The sequence below is a fragment of the Crassostrea angulata genome, chromosome 1, assembly GCF_025612915.1.
Source record: "Crassostrea angulata isolate pt1a10 chromosome 1, ASM2561291v2, whole genome shotgun sequence".
Lineage (NCBI taxonomy): Eukaryota > Metazoa > Mollusca > Bivalvia > Ostreida > Ostreidae > Magallana > Magallana angulata.
Window position 1 is genome coordinate 14,738,028 of NC_069111.1, and position 18,178 is coordinate 14,756,205.

General features: G+C 30.3%; 1 protein-coding gene across 1 annotated transcript; it reads right to left on the reverse strand.

The window, feature by feature from the left end:
* Window positions 1-8,335: 8,335 nt before the first annotated feature.
* Window positions 8,336-10,720, reverse strand: LOC128163713 (uncharacterized). The gene is made up of 4 exons (XM_052827360.1): window positions 10,594-10,720; window positions 10,237-10,392; window positions 9,656-9,784; window positions 8,336-9,321 (listed from the first exon to the last, which is right to left on the reverse strand). The coding sequence occupies exons 1-4, from the start codon at window positions 10,658-10,660 to the stop codon at window positions 9,182-9,184; spliced, it is 492 nt and encodes a 163-aa protein (XP_052683320.1). The 5' UTR covers window positions 10,661-10,720; the 3' UTR covers window positions 8,336-9,181.
* Window positions 10,721-18,178: the final 7,458 nt, after the last annotated feature.

The window sequence follows — 18,178 nt, forward strand, 5'->3', positions numbered from 1 at the left end:
GGCTTCTTTTCTTTTAAAATAATGATATGCATTACTTTTTACATGAGACGGAAAAACGATGAAGTTCGATCAGTCTGCTCGAAGAGTCCTAAAACAAGTGAAATAATTTGATAGGCATCAGACAAACACATGGTTTACATAGTGAGACATAGAGAAAAAAGGAATGCATGTATATTGAATAATCTATTGTCGAACGTTTCCAATAAAAAATAATAACTTATTAATAAGAAGTTTTATTTCGCAAAAAATAAAATGTAATTGCATGATGAGTACAGGATTCTTTCCTGTGTTTTCAGTGTGATTGTATGTTATGCACTACCGTTTTCAGACCTATTGAATGTTAAGAGAGTCTTTGATGATGTATTGTTTTGTTTGATTAACGCTTGGAAAATGTCATCAATTGGGTCTGTTCCTGAAGTTTAAATAAAAATGTTTTGAGCTCGGTGATTTAGTTGCTTCGTTTATACATCTGATATTTTCTAATAACATGCTTACTAAGTTAGCTCAAATTGAACTTAAATTATGCACAAGTTCTATTCTCAGTAACAATTTGATTAAAAAATTATACGCCACGTAATTTTTATTTATACGAAATACAATAACTACATTTTAAAACCAAACTTGCCTTTTTCTATTTTGACAATGGGTGACAGGCTTGCGACATTGATATATGTGGTAGATAAGGGGTTACCTCAATATATATATGCAAATGTAAACAATAGATGTATATATGAAAAAATATTTGGTTTTATATTTTTGGGTTTTTATTGCTATTTCATATTTCACAAATACAATTGCAAGACTTGATCAACTTTTAATTGTTTTACATTTTTTTCTTGTAATCAAAAGGGCCACCCGTCCTCTCTGTTCCGAGCGAATGTTTTTGGATAAAGAAATTGTACAATTTCTGAAATTAATCATGATATACATGTGCACGAAACAAAGACTCAAAATAACTAGAATCTGAAACATGTTAAAATTAATACGTCACCGTTTAGGGCCTGTCATTGATATTTAATTAAAAATTCATTAAAACACGTGCTGATCTTCAAAATCACGAGGGATTGTGTACACAAACAAGCTCAAGCAAAAAGAACCCGAACATCACAATGTCTCATAAAGGTTGCCTTCTATATAACATTCTGCGTACCAAGAATCATTTGTATTATTTGGTACTACATGTATTTTATATTATTCACAAAAATTTAAAAGAAAATTCCACATTCTTTAGATCGCTATAACCCTCAAAGTATTTGATTAATCCTTATTTCTTTTTTTTTTTTATTTCTTTTTTTATTTTTGTTTACACATAAATCCACATACACACATATTTCAGACATATTTCATACATTTCAAGATTCTACATATTGTAATAACTTATTAATCTAAAGAAAACATATTAGCCGTGTAGTGTAAAAACGTGTTTTTTGAAAAAAAAAATAAATAAATAAATAGATGATAGCAGTAAATGAAAAGAGAAAAAGGGAGATACAGAAGAAGATACAAAAATACAAAAGAAAAAAGGGGGGGGGGGTACATTATCAATATATTTGTTCAAGTCAATATAATTTTAAAAAGAAAGAAATAGTTTAAGCAATCACAGATGTCCTAAAACTTGTTATAATTTCTCACAAATTGTTTGCCAGTGGTTTTCATAATCTGAGTATCTACAGTTTTTCAATAGCATATATTTTTCAAGCAGAATCCTGTTTTTTATTATTTGTTTTACTAATTCAAAACTTAGATGAGGGTTTTTGTTATATTTGGTAGCAAAAATATACCATTTAATAACCATCAATATTAAATTATACATTTTATAGATGCTTTGTTTTAGAAATTTACCAAATAAAACTGATTTCCTATCAAAAACTATGGAAATATCAAATTGATTTAAAAACCATTCTTCAATATTACACCATAGTTCTTTTACATAGAAACATTCATAAAACAGATGATCAATTGTTTCAATATTTGTTTTACAGAAGCTACATAAGGGAGAATCAATTAATTTCAACTTGTGCAGATAATAATTTGTAGGTATAATTCTATGTAAAATTTGATATTGAAGCCAGTTGAGTTTACTTTCTTGGACCGCTTTAAAACAGAGACAGTAGATTCTATTCCATTCTAAATCGGTGAAATTTTCTCCAAGATCTCTCCATCTAATTGATGATGTTATCGGTTCTTTTTTATTTTCAATTAAAATGTTATACATTTCCTTACATTCTTTTGTATTCCTATAAAAAAGATAAATAGAGTTTGGAATTTTAGGTCCATGTTCTTTGCTCATATCTGTATTATCTATGTGTTTTTTTTACAGCTTTTTTAGACCTGCATATTCAATAAAATTTGTATTCACTTTCATGTTATTTAGTATTTCTAAGCTAAGAAAATTCCCATTACAGTCAAACAGATCACTAGTTAGTGTAAACCCTACTCTAAAATATTTTTTAAAAAATACTGAGGAATTTCCTATCAGAATGTTTGGGTTGTCCCATAAAAGTTCATTATTAAATTGTTTTTCAGTATGTTTACTTGTTGATTTTAGTACTTTTGCCCAGCTAAGTAACACTTCTTTCCAAAATAGATTTGGTATTTTTCTAATCATTTCAAAAGTAAAATCTAATCCTCTTTTCCATAAATCTGATATTTCAATTTCTAAGGTTGTTTCTAAAAGTTTTACCCATTTTGCATTAGAATTAATTAATCTTTTTATCCAGCTGGATTTAAGGGCAATGATAAATTCTGGGTAATCAATCATTTTTAGCCCTCCACATTTATAATCTTGTATTATAGTGTTTTTCTTTATTTTATGCATGTTGCATCCCCATAGAAAGTGGTACCAATCGTTTTCCAATTTTTTTTATCAAGTTTGTATCTGGATTGGGTATACTTAATATTAAGTGATTTAATTTTGGTATAATTAATGATTTTATTATTTTAAGTCTCCCTATCGGTGTTGGCTTTCTATGTTTCCATTGATTCATTATTTTATTGATTTCTGATAATTTAGGAGAATAGTTTAGCTCGGACATTTCTTCAAGGTTAATTGAAAATTTAATTCCGAGAAGGGCTGTGTTGTTCCAGTCTAGCTTCCATCGAGTATGGTGAAAAACATCTTTAGAAAATTTTTTGCTACCTATCCATACCATTTTTGTTTTTTGGAAATTAATTTTAAGACCAGATATAGTTTCAAAGAAGTCTAATTCTCTTAGAATGCCATCAAGTGTTAGGGGAGAGCCATCAGAAATAAGGGATGTATCGTCTGCATATTGGGACAGCTTATATTCTACATTTCCAATTTTAATACCTGTTATGTCTTTATTATTTCGAATTATTATTCCAAGAATTTCTGCACATAGGAGAAAGAGATAGGGCGATATAGGGTCTCCTTGTCTGCAACTTCTTTGAGGGTATATGTAATCTGAGCTGAGCCCATTCTGTAAAACACATGACTTTATTCCTTTATAAAATGTATTAATCCATTTTTTGAGCTTATTACCAAAGTTGAAAAAATCTAATGTTTGATTGATAAATTCCCAAGAAATTGTGTCAAAAGCCTTTTCAAAATCTATTAGCATAAGCAGTCCAGGCATTTGTTTATAATCTGTATATTGTATAATGTCATAGATTAGTCTTATATTTTCTCCAATAAATCTTCCTTTAATGAACCCAGTTTGGTCTGTATTTATTAGTTTATCTAAGTGTACTTTAATACGTTCTGCTATACATCCTGATGCTATTTTATAGACAACATTTAAAACGGTAATAGGGCGCCAATTTTTCAAATACTGTTTAGGTTTTCCTGCTTTTGGTATACAAGTAATTATACCAAGTTTATTATGGTCTGAGAATTGACCTATTCTTATTCCTTATTTCTTCACACGTTATTTGCAACTAAAATTTCTAAAAACAACAAATAATTTTAGTGGATAACGTAATTAAACTACTATATGCAAAACTTATACTAGTACATGTTCTTCTCCAGGGACCCGCTTCACAAAGCATACTTTAACTACGTTATATCTTATGAAAGAACTTTTTCCTAAGTTCAGTACTGTTTTACATTTCAGTCGTATCATATGAAATTTCTTATTTCTTATGGAAACATATTCTGATTCATAGCTCTATAAAAAATACAGGACTGAAATCTCCACTATCCAGTTCTAACTAATTCATCGATTTGTCGAAACCTTCAGCAACATAAGAAAATCTCGACTATGTCAGGATCGAATCTTCAAAACGCAGGTAATGTATTTTTTCTACAATGTCGATACCTTCATACCCAAATAAATTGCCAAAAAAGCATTTTAAAAAAAAATTGCAACCTTTTCCATCTACGCTCTACTCCTCCATGTCAGGGTTTGAGGAGAGCCCCATCAATGAACAATATTAAAGATGCCTTGATAATACGTATATTGAGGTTACTAGTATCTTTTGAATTAAATAATAGAGTTTAGACGATGCGGATTGATCAACATAGTCATCGTTCCCTATGATATAGAAACTGTTAGAGTGCATTCGTTCCACGTGACTAAATTTTTAGGACATTGACAAATAAAACGGAATTTAAAATATATATATATATATATATATATATATATATATATATATATATATATATATATATATATATATATATATATATATAATGCTACCACTTAAGACTTGCACTATAGACAAAAAAAACCCCCCAATCTGCATTAAATTCAGCATTTTTAGTTTTTACAAATGGACTGAATTTATTAGTTTAGCAATGTGTTTTGTTGTGACTTTTAAAATAAATAATCTTATATGCATGTATTTAATGTTTTTATCTTCCGAAAATCTTTGTATTCATCAATTTTCTTGTAAGATTGACGAGAATAAATACAACGGAGAAGTGCACTGAATATAAATGAAGACTTTGAGGAAGTTGTTTTTCAAAAATGCTAATGCTGTCGATTTAAAATCTAATTTTAGAACAAATTTATCGATTTGGAATTTTTAATTTGTGATAAGATAAAAATCTTATGAAATCGATTTGTTTTATTATCTTCATTTGTAATACATGTATACAAATTGCATTTTAATTAAAACAACCGGAATTTCTAGATCAATCAAAATAATGTATGCATCTTGAAAATAATATGCATTTTCATAATAATGAATGATGAATCAAATTGTTGCTTACAAATACAATGTACCTGTCCCAATATTCGTCGGAATATTTATGAATAGTTTTAGAAAACGTTTAAAAACTTTCAAAATTCACTTCATGAGATCAAACATCAATTCATCATGAAGCTGATTATACTTTCGTTCTTATTTTTGGTTTTATTTCAATGTGTTACATTAGGAAACACACAAGGTAAGATTTACTATTGTATTGTACACGTATTAAGATTTTCAACATAAAATTAATTCAAAATTAAAATTTTTAAACATAGGAGTCTAGATCCAAAATTACAAAAGCATTGGAACAATTCAATTCTGTTTGAAAATATACTCTCTCTCTCTCTCTCTCTCTCTCTCTCTCTCTCTCTCTCTCTCTATATATATATATATATAAAATAATAGTCTTACATTTTGAAAAAAGATTGAAATTTGAAAATAAATACTTTGTTTTCTCTCTCTCTCTCTCTCTTTCTCTCTCTCTCACAAAACCACGCCTTAATATGAACTTAATTAACCCCATTCAAGATAACTGCGGTACTGCTCTCTTGCAGGGCAAATTGTTATACTTTGCGGAAGTTTTAGTAGGTAGATACTCAGTAATCAAATGACGTAAATGAAACAATTAACGTTAAGTCATATTTCACCAAACTAAGTCATTTTGCCCTGCAAAAGATCAGTACTGCAGTTACCGTGAAGGGGTCTATTTTGAATCTTGAGACAAAGCTAGAATCAATACTTAAAAAATCTACAAAATGTATTAGTAATTTTAGTCCATCCTTTTGTATATTTTTAGGTTATCCTAACCTGGGATGTCCGGTCTTTCGGTGTCTGCCTGTCAGAAGAGGATGTGCTTACCCAACATATTTTCGTTACAATGGAAGAATCTGTAGAGGCTGTGATCGGGACATTTGTCGTCGTCCGTATATTTAAACGGTCCTTAACTGATTCTAGAATTCACAATATTACATTGCAAATTGATGTACACGAACTCGAAAATGTTATAAATGTTTTTGGACGATACAAGCATAAACAGTGTAAAATCAAATTGAAATATGCATGATGACAAAGTATCATTAACTTTAATAAACTAAGAAAGCATTTTTCTCTTTATCATGATTTGGTCTTTTATCTTCATTTTAAAGGGGCATGGTCACGATTTTGGTCAAAAATTATTTGTCCCATTTTAATGTTTACAATTCTTTAGTAAGGCATTTTTACAGGCAACCAAAATTTGTCATTCGTTTTTCTTTACATTCTGAATGTTGAAGTAAAAATTCCAGTTTATGATCTTAAATGAATGTTTAATTAATGAATTGATTAATTATCCTTAAAATGAATCAGAAGATAGACTAATCATCTTGAAAAAGATTTTTAACTGGTATATTGAACCTTTGTAAACAAAAACAGGGTACATGCCTTGTTTACATGACAAAGAACTGTGAGCCCTGTATCTTGCTTATAACTGTACCACTGACTCTCAAATTTCATTTGATTATTATGGAAATGCATTTCTAATGCATTGTAAATAATAAAAAAAGAAAAAGAAAAATAGAATTGGACCAAAATCGTGGCCATGCCCCTTTAAATAGTACACGAATTTATAAATCATATATACATGCCCCAAAAGGTTTGAGGTAGAAAGGCAATGTTTGCGCTAAGGAAAAATATTAGAGGCATGATACTTAATCATGAAACATTATTATCGCTTTTTGATTGTTCTGTTGGTGGCATTATTAATTATGCTTCAGAAATTTGGGGCTCTCATAAAGGTAACAATGTTGAAAAACTGCTCCTTGATTTTTGTAAGCAAACCCTAGGTGAGAAAGGGTCTTCATTTAATGCTGCTGTGTATGCAGAGTTAGGTAGATTACCTCTTATTACAAAAAGGTTTTGTTCAATTTTAAAATTTTGGAAGGATGTGTTATTTAGCAGCAATTGTATTATCCAAAAAAGTTACGAAGAAATGTACATTAACTGCGAATTACATGGACATAAAAACTGGGCTTCTGATGTAAAGAAAATTTTAAATGAATTTGGGTTCAATGAAGTTTGGAATAAAGAAACAATTGATTCACTTACTCAAATAGTCATAAATCAACGAATCGTAGACCTGGCTAAACAAGATATTTTTGGTAAAATAGAAAATTCGCAGAAATGTCATTTTTATCAATATTTAGTGGATGGTTTTTATCTTCAATATTACCTTAGAAAGTCAATTCCTGTAAAATTTCAACAGTATATATCAAAATTAAGATTGTCCTCTCATCGTTTAGCTATCGACACTGGAAGGTACAATAATACACACAGCGCCCAAAGGTAAAAATTATGTTGAAGATGAATTCCATTTTATTATAGTGTGTCCAGTATGTATTGAATACCGTCAAAAATATATTAAAAAGTATTTTTATGAGAAACCATCGATTTTCAAGCCGTTGCAATTGTTTAATAACGAAAATTTTTAAAGATATTGTAACTTCGGCAAATACATTCACTAAAGTATGAAATTAAGAAACGATATATGTAATTAACTTAAGCTGTTGTTCTTTGGATTCTTTTCGCCTTTACTTATGTCAATTTGTCATATTTATGTATGTACAATGTAACAGCGTCTCCTGTAAAATACCCACTTCTGTACTTTACTATGTTTAATTTGTATCACAGGGGCCAAGCCCGTTTTAACATCAAAGAAATAAAGAATGGATGAGTCCCAAAAATATACAATGTATATAAAATTCGGCTAGAGCAGTTCCTTTTGAATTTAGTTAATTTAGCTGTGACAAAATTAATTCCAACTTTTAAATTTGGAAAATGTATTGAAATGAAGATTTTTCACTATGCATGATTATTAAAATCGTCTACAAAGTTTGTACTTTGAGTAGAAAGTCAATCAGATTTGGAGGTGGATTGGTGTATGAATTCCGATACCTACACTATTGTAACAGCTATCACCTTAAATCACGAAAGAATGATAGTTATATTATGCATGCATGCGTATTAAACAATGGCCCTTAGAAACATCCAAAAAGCTGGAAAAATACGAATATCATGCATATTCAGAAAAAAGAAAACAATTTTTAAAGAAGAAAGAAAGACCACGCTACCCATATTTTAAAAGATTCGAAGTGCGTTTTAAGATGAAAACGATGTTTTTTTTATTTTAGAGAATCAAAAATTTTTTAAAATAATAAATCATGTTTTAAAATACACGTGTATCATGATCTCTAATATATTTATTTGAATCTGCATCTAAGCCCATTATCATTTTATCAGTGATGGAAATAGGATTCTTAAGGTGGAATAACACATCATAAAATGGCTGACCTCTGATCGAAACGACATTGCATAGTATTAAAAGGATTTTGTCGACACCTATGTACCTTACTATATAGCCGAGTGGATAAAGTGTCGCTTATTTGACATTTGTACAGTTTATTTATCATTACATTTTTCATAATCAAATAACTTGCTGTTAATTTGAGTGACTTTTCCAAGGTGTGTTATTCCACCTTAATTTGTTAAACAATGTAAGAAAATATTGTCAACAGCGGTTTGTTGAAGGTCATGGACAAATTGAATATAAGTTATTGATAGTTTACATAACTTTTGGAAAATTGTGTCATATTTGATAAGCAATATTAATTTCGAAAAGTCTACAGAAACAAAATACTTATTTTTATTATGAATAATTTTTAATATTTTGAAGACATATTGAATGCAGAATAGACTACTTGTTTTGTAATTTACATTCTCCTTTATCTTTACTTTGGTTTTCACTGACATAAGTTTACTGATTTTATGATCTTTTTTTTATTTTTAGTAGAGTTTTCGTTCAAACTTGAAATGTATTAAAATATAAGGTCATACCCAATTTAACATCTAGATTAAATGTTAAACATAATTTTAGCCAAGAGTACAATGAATGAAAAAGGTAATCAAATTAATATTTTGTTTACACAAATATGATAATTAAGACATACATACGTATTTTTTTTTATTTTAATGCATATCGTACATTTTATTCTTTTTAATTTGTTTTGGAACTTTTGCAAATGTCCTTGTCACACTTGGGACATGTCAATCCGCCCTTGTAAAGAAAAGTGTCAGGTACTGCGCAGTATGGAGAAATTTTCGGACAATTAAAAGGCCTAGGACAAAGTCGATGAACTGTCAAAAAACAAAAATAGCACATAAACGAATGTGGGCATTAATTGCCCCCTTCTCCCCTCCCAAAAAAATCATACGTTACGTAATAAAGTAAACTGTTATGAATATTCAATTTAAAGAGACGAAAATGTGGTTTACAAAAAATAGAGCAGACAGAATTTTCCAATTTCTGATATTTTCTGTTTTATTACAAATTTTCAGTTTTAATATGTTGAATATATATTTTTGACACATAGCAGAACTCTACAAAGTAAATAAGATTAAATGATTTTTTAAATAGTAATATAATTTCAATGTTTCTCAAGCTAGTTTCGTCTTTGCGACATGTACTTACTGGGACAACACACGGCATAGTCCTTGCCAGTGGTACACACGTGACCGGAAGGACATCTTTTTCTCTGACTACACGTCACTGCGTCGTCGTTCACTTTGTAGGGAACTCCCGTGCTGCATGGGTTGTCTCCTTTAATTTGCAAATAAAAGCGATAGTGAAATTTGTATTCTACCTAAATAAGAGTAATAATCAATTATTAATTCAATATTTGTTACTTTATTTACACATGAAATTGATCAGAGGAATAAACAGTAAAAAATTTTCTCCCCAATGATAAAAAGTACAGATCATAAAGAAACTTGTAAAGTCCGCAAATGTCAGTCAAACTAACAAACTCCATATAAATAGCAACTTCTTCACTCTCTTGACGTAAGCTAAATAAATGTGATGACGGAATATGAAATTTATCTGGCTAATCCTTATAATTCACTACAGTAAAAACGTCGAATGTGTACATTTTCTTAAGGTATCTTAAGCGTGACCTCTTAAAGCTCAAACCTTGCAATATCATTAATTTTAAAGCTTAAAATAAATTTTATTTTTGATGTTATTCCTATGATTTTGCAATAGAGAATACATACTGCGACAACAAGGTCCTACTCTATCCAAAGGGGTGTAACAGAAGAAGTCTGCGGGACATCTAAGCTGTGGGTCCGAGGTCCTACCCACACATCTCATGGTCAAATGACGCCCAAAGTCGCATTTATCAAAACCGTTATTTGGATCCGGGGAAGCAGCTGGAAGGTGCAACCCAGTAATTATGCTTCAATATTTACCTCGGTGTTCGATATATTTTTTTTAATTAAAAATTTAGTGTTGGAATCATTTTGAAACAATTATGATCAAGTAATTTACTTTGTAAAAACAAGAAAATAAAAATTAAAGTATATCTAAATCCATGTTTGACCAGATTCAAAATTGACCTTAATTTAACTTACCCCCATAGGCATGTACAAAATTCAAAAAACAAACAAAGATGACCAGCGTTGAAAGTAAACACTTCATATCGACAATTTCGTGCGTTCTGGCCTAAATTCAGCGCAACAGAAAAATAAAATCCCCAAGAAAAACCAAAAAAAAAACCGTTTAATAATTAATTCATTATTGTAATCTCATAGAAACGACCTAAGAATTGTCAACTATTTACAATTCATGGGATGCCATCAAGCTATACACGCTATAATTTACGTCAATTTTGAATGACAGTGAAAACGCATGTGTTTGTTTATTTATAAAAGTTATCCTTAATCTGTAAATTACAATGGTGAATTCCATCTCGTTACAAAGATATAGATTTTTAATTGTTTATTTTCCTGCCAGGAAAATATACCTTTTCATGAATATTGATAAAGGAAGAGCAAACCGACCTCATTGCGCATGTCCGCGGAGAACTAGGTAGTCGTTATTATTTGCCTAATTAAATATCCAACTTGATTTTTAATATGCTGAACAGTTGTTAATTTGAAATACATACATGTATAATGAGTAAAATACGTTTGTCATACACGATACCCTTACTTCTGCATTAACACTTATAGTATCTATAAATAGCACATAGGGGAAAACACAGGTCTACGTCATTTTTTTAAAGGCAGTATTTATATCTACTCACAGGCTTGTAATTTTTTCTTTTGTTTGTGCCCGTATATCGGACAAATTTATGCTTTACTGAAAATATCCTTTCCTTTGTGAAACTATCACAATTATGAAGATGTTGACCCTTCACAAGTTTTGGTATGATAGGCTAAATTTAGCTGTCGATATCACGTGATAGATTGATATTCACGAGGAGGCATTACTTTCCTGGCAGGAAAATAAATATTTTTTATTGTTTAATATTTGATATATTTGTTACGTGATCGAATTGAGCATTATAATTAACAGCATAAAGGTAACTTTTATTGGTAATCAAACACATACATTTTCCACGTTATTCAAAATTGACGCAAATTATACAATTACAGTAGCGTGTATAGCTTTAACTGATACCTTATTCAAAGTTTTAACTCTACACGAATTTCAGTGAAACTGAAATGTTTTTTAATCAACTGTTCGATAGGCACGTTTTGTGACCTAATCCTGCTTATTGTAAACCAAGTTCAATCAAATCGTATCATGAATTTGAGAAAAATCTCCATACAGAGCGGTGTTTAGGACGGATCGATGTCAAATTCCGAGACAAATGCTCAACGTTAATTTTAAGGTCTAAAAAACGTCTAAAATGATATTGATTTGAGAAAATTATTAAGTTGTGTATACAAGTAAATGCGTAATTCAGAAATGTTACATTAAGCTGTTGTTTAAGTATCTAAAAGTACAGGGTTTGACAAATGTGTATGTTTTTGATTTAATTGCATAGTGATTACAATTCAAGTTTGGACGCACTTTAATTGAAACATGATACACTTATTTGGTGTTTGTCGCTTGCAGCTCCATGGTAGGTCTGCATATTTGCATATTAAACTATTTCTCATTGATTTGCATTCTAATATTTTGCAACAGTTTACTTATAAACCATCTATTTTTGTGCATTACTTTAAGATTACATGGGTTGTTGGTTTTTTTTAAAGTTTCCTTGTTTTTTGTGTGTCGGGCTGAATTTGAGACACAACGCATATACATGTAGGTATAGTCTTTGCAGAAGTAAATGCAGACAGGAACATGAAGCATGCATTGACACTACTACGTCATCTCCTTTTGAGTTCTGGGTTGTGTATAATCGAACTGAACACGTCTATTGTATAGAATGTTAATGGTGTTCTTTAAGTGGAAGACGAATTTCCTTTCATTAAAGTTATTTCTAAAATAGTCATCACATGCATTGTATCTATATCAGAAAGTAGATCTATTATCTGAAATTGTCAAGCAGCTCGTTTGCAAACAGTAGGAAACAATATATCAATTTTATTATTGTAAATTTTATGTACTTCCATTAATAATTCACTATTTATTGAAACAGTTAATGTTTAGACACTTACAAATTTACTTTTAACAATCTTTGTACGAATCTTTTGTCATATAAAACGTGCATATGTTAAATTGTTCATTAATTGTTGCTTGTATGTAACTATGTATGCATACTTTGTTAAACAACTTGTATATATTTCTTATTTTGTAATTTTATAATTGCATTGTCTGTAAATCATACTAGTGGTGTTGTGCTAATAAATTAAACACATTTATGACGTTAATTTAGACGGTTCTTAATATTTCCTTGGGATTTTTCTGTGTCGGACTAAATTTAAGACAACGCATGCAGTCGTCATAGTAGTCGTACAGACCAGCAGGTATGTTCACGAAACTTTCCTAAGATATGACCTAAGTGTGTTCCTAAGATATGACTTAGGAAAAAAGTTAGGAACATCCTAAGATCAACTTAGGACACGTCTTAAGATGTAGCTCGACGGTTACTTAGGAACATCTTAAGTTAGGATATCCTAACCTTCTACAACAATACTTATTTTTCACAATTATTCATTCAGATCGAATTTGAGAGACTTGTGTAGGGATGAATCATTAAACATTTTGCAAGAAAAAATTGTACGTCTCGGTAGTTAACACAAAATGCCTAAAACCAGTAATTTTAATGTATGCATTTTAATAATTTTACATTTACCTAAATATATATCAGTTACCAATAACAATTTAGTTTGTTTTTCTTTAAATGGGGGTAATTTAAAGAAAAACAAACTAAAAATATTACAAGCCCCAACAAATTCACATAACTGTTTTTTTTTAAATATTTATCAGGAAATAATTGGCTTACAAGTAGATATTTATGTAAACAAGACGTCTGTATTGTCATTTCATAATTAACATTTGAGAATCTTGTCATTCAAGTATATGTAATATATAAACACGCGATTTTCATAGAATTTGAAACGTTACATGAGGAAACACATGTACTCGTACAAACACAACCAATTTCCCTTTAATCTGCAATATATAGAATACACGAACATGTTAGATAAGAAATAAGTTGTAATATATTTCGAAAATATATAAATACAGTTCATTCAACATTTCAAATGTTTTAAAGATTATATTTTTCAGACTAAAGTGATAAAAATTAGGAATGATCATGCATGGTATATGTAACCCGATGTAAATTTACTTTTTATAGCAAAGGACATTTAAATAATTGTTATCCAAAATTATTATAATCAAAACAATGAATGTAACTCATTTAGTGTACAATGTAGATAAAAAAGAAATAAGTGAATAACTTTCATTCGTCAAACAGAGATAGTATTTGCAAAAAAAAAATCTTAATTTGTCAGCTCCAAGGCAGGCATGTAGCAACGGGGAAGTGGTGAAAGTTCGGGGCCCCCCTCCACATCATTTTGTTAAAATGAACATACATGATAGAAAATTGACTGTGCCCCCCCCCCCCTTCCCGATTAGGAATTTGGTGTTTGTCGAAAATGCTGGAACTGTGGAAAATATTGCCTTATTCTACAAGTCTTAGAAAAGGCTTCACAACATCCCCATATACCTAAAAACGTGATTTTATAGCTTTAGGATGGTCTTAGGACAAGGTAGGTGATGTCTTAAAGTTAGGACAAAGTTATGGCGGTTCCTAAATTTAGGAGAGCTTCGAGAAACAGACTTAAGACTAAGACGTATCCCAAGATGTACTTAGGACATACCATAGTCCTAAGATAGCTTCGTGAACATGCCTGCTGTACAGGCAGGACCATGAAGCTTTCGCTGACACCATTTGGGTTTTATGATGTGTAAAAGCCAATGATGGTCAGTTAAAGTTTTAAACTTATTTTTGCATCAAATCTAAGATAATCTTTTCGAATATGATTTTTTGTTTGGTTTTCCTATAGCGTTGCTGTTATCATATGTGACTCTATATGTAACATGCAGTTTAATATTTTTGCACCTTTGTTTTAAAAGTTACGCGTGTTTTTACTGTCAAGTACTGCATCTACATGCACTACCTTACGATTTAAAAAGGTATTATAAAACAAATGGTTATATCATAAAGTTTTAAAAATTTGTTACAAATATCACAATTTAATATTTTACATAAGCGTTTATTATTAAATGATATTTCATTAGCCCCCAGATTTCAACAGCGATTGAAATAAATGCGAATTTGGGCGTCATTTGACCCAAAGATGTTTTGGCCTAACGGCCCGCGGTTTTGTTCTAAGGGATTCTTTTGTTATAGCCCGGCCCGGTTTTGTTCAAAGGGATTAAGGAGAGGGCTCAAATAGGCAGATTGCCTGCTGCCCAATCCTATTATGTAATATTTTTTACATTATAAAATATTGTTTAAATTTAAAGGGATTCTTTTGTTATAGCCCGGCCGATGGAGAGGGGCCATGCTGTCTAAGTACAGTGTATGGACATTATAATATTTTGTGAACTGAGTATCGTTTGCTTGACTTAATGATGTATAAATATTATAATATCAAGAAAACAGTTAAAAAATTGATCAATGTCTACAACGTGCACTTCCAATTTTTGTAAAGTTACTTAACAATCAAATTGTACTCGACTTACCAAAACAAAACCCCAACAAATGAGTAAGCGTCTACATATGATATATGTTGAAGTTTTCTTTCATTTCTATGGTTTGTTTTATCATTATCAAAATACCAAAAGCAAATATTACATATCAAATACCCTGACATAAAAGTCAAACAAACCCATTTTTACGAGAAAAAAATATGTTTTGGATTATGTTATGTGTCCAGATTCAGATCGATATTTTATTTTATTTCTATATACAGATGGCAATCCATGCAGTACAGGGGTTCCCCACAAAGTGAATGGTGACGCAGTGACGTGCAGTCAAAGAAGATGCCCGTATGGTTACGCGTGTGTTGGCAGAAAGAACATGTTTGCTGTGTGTTGTCTTATAGGACGTGGAAAATAACAAACACTGGTATTTGCAACACTGACCTGGTTTTATCTTTTAATTTAAAATGTAAACCTCCTGATTACATTTATTGTTGTTTGTAAATTATTTTTGATTGTTGATTTAACTTTTTTCCCCTTGATTCAAGACCAAGTACTTGACAAGCTGATCTATTCCACTATTGCAAAGAGGTCCAAAAAAAGAAGAAGAAAAGAAAGAAACACGACAAATGATAAGCAAAATAAAATGATTGAATTCAATGAATTGTTAAAGAAAATCATTTTATATCTACATGTATATTGTCTTTGAAATAAAGATATCAAACAAACGTGTTTTCTTGGCGCACCAGCTGATTGGATCCTCAACTCAAGCTATATAATTGCAATTCTCCTCTAAATTTTTTTTTATGTCGAAGATAACTTTACAACACGATCTTATCTGGTGTGATGGCTAAATGTGTTTTTGTATCCCGCACTCTGCTACTTTAAAGGCCAAATTTATATCCCAAATTTCATTGATAATGGAACCCACTTTAATGTATTCTCCTATCCATCTTTTATACATAAGAATTTATATAATTACATTATTGTTCTATTTGTTTTCATTATAGATTTCAATATCAAAAAATATATATTTACATCTACCGAGTATTATTCCCTCTATTTCTTACGGAAACTTATATTTAATTCATAGCTCCATAGAAACAGCCAGACTGAAATCTACACGCACCGTTTATCGATTGGTCGAATTTTACAGCGGCTGAAACTGACAAGAAAGTGACAGGACTGAAATTGACACGCCCAGTTTATCGATTGGTCGAGACCTATAACTACCGAAGGAAAATCACGGACTGCACGAAATAAGCATGATGATGTCAGACTCAAAGTCTCACAGGAGACGATTGGTTGTTTCTTTTAGCTAACGTACTTATATACATTAACAATTATTTAGTGAATTTTATTTACTTTTTTCGCTCAATTTTTGAATAAGTTAAAGAAAGATGTTAATATAAACAATAACATGTTTTCTTTAATGATTCATGTGGGTTATGAAGGAAGCGATCATTGCAGAGAAATTTACATAACCTGCTAAATTTTCCCCAAGATTTTTATTTTATTTAGTAGATAGGTTTTACGCATATTTTTTTCTTCGGTTTATAGTACAGAATAATATTGTGTTGGCATTTATCGTAAGGAAAGTAGCGCACGTAGTCAAACTGTAGGCGCAATCTTTATATAATTCTTAAGACTGATATCATGACTGTCTGATATACATGTATTCAGTACTGTGTCTTAATTGGTTTATCAGTCATGTTAGAAAAGCTAGAGTTAAGGAAGGCTTCAATAGTCAAACCCTTTGGCATCTAAATTCATTACTTTTTGCCGGAGTAGGATGGATTTATATAGGAATTATTAATTCGGTCTGTGGCTTTAAAGGGGCATGGTCACGATTTTGGTCAAAAGTTATTTTTTCGATTTTAATGTTTACAATGCACCAGTAAGGCATTTTTAAAAGGCAACCAAAATTTGAGTGTCATTTGATGAGTTATAAACGAGTTACAGAGCTTACAATTCTTAGCTATGTAAACAAAGCGTTTGTTTACATTTTGAATGTTGAAGTTAAAATTCAAGTTTTAGACCTAAAATGAATGTATTAATCGTTAGAAACTGTTTATTTATGCTTAAAATGAAGGATAAGATAGACAAACCAGTTTGAACATTTTTTTACCGGTATATTCGACCTATGTAGACAAAAAAAGGGCACGAGCCTTGTTTATATGACGAAGAATTGTGTGCCCTGTCTCTTGCTTAAAACTCAACGACTGGCACCAAAACTTATTTGATCATTAGAAACTCATTCCTAAAGCATTGCAAATAATAAAACCAGAAAAATAAAATTTGACCAAAATCGTGACCACGCCCCTTTAAACCAAAATCCAAAATTAGCGATAATAAATTGTGTTTATATATAAAAACACTATTTTGAAGATTCACAATAAAAATATCAAAAAAAAATATCAGAACTTACTGCCTGTAATGTAGACCGATATTTCAAAGGTTTTGATATTCTTAAGTTGTTATTCAATTTTTTAAAAAAATTGCTATATTAGAACACAATATTTAATGTATTTTTTTTAAAAAAGATAACCTTCGTATATGACAGTTTGATTAAATTCCGCAGTTATTCATGTTATATCAGTAACTATTTATTTTCTACATTTTGTCTTTAAAGTTTGTAATTTGTTCGAATTTTTTTTTTAATTAATGTTCTACAAGTTTACCAAATGATCCATACACATGTATATCAGAGTGGTACAACTGTATATTTTTACTGCAATTAATTAATCTTTACTTTGAGAGTATACTGCTCTCAGTGTCTAGACCGACATTCTACAAATCAATATACATGTACTGTACACATGTGCTCACTGAAAAATATTCTTTATAAGAGGTAGTCTACCAAGACTGAATTACAGATAACGTAGAGAAATTTTCACATGCATGTATTCCTAATGTTACAAAATTTTAAGTGTAGACTCTCATACATGTACTTCTAGATAAGTATAAACGAATCGGGACCCTTGGCTGACGAAGAATCCTTTGATGTGTAAAAACTTGATCCGCTCACCTATGATATGGAGTATGATA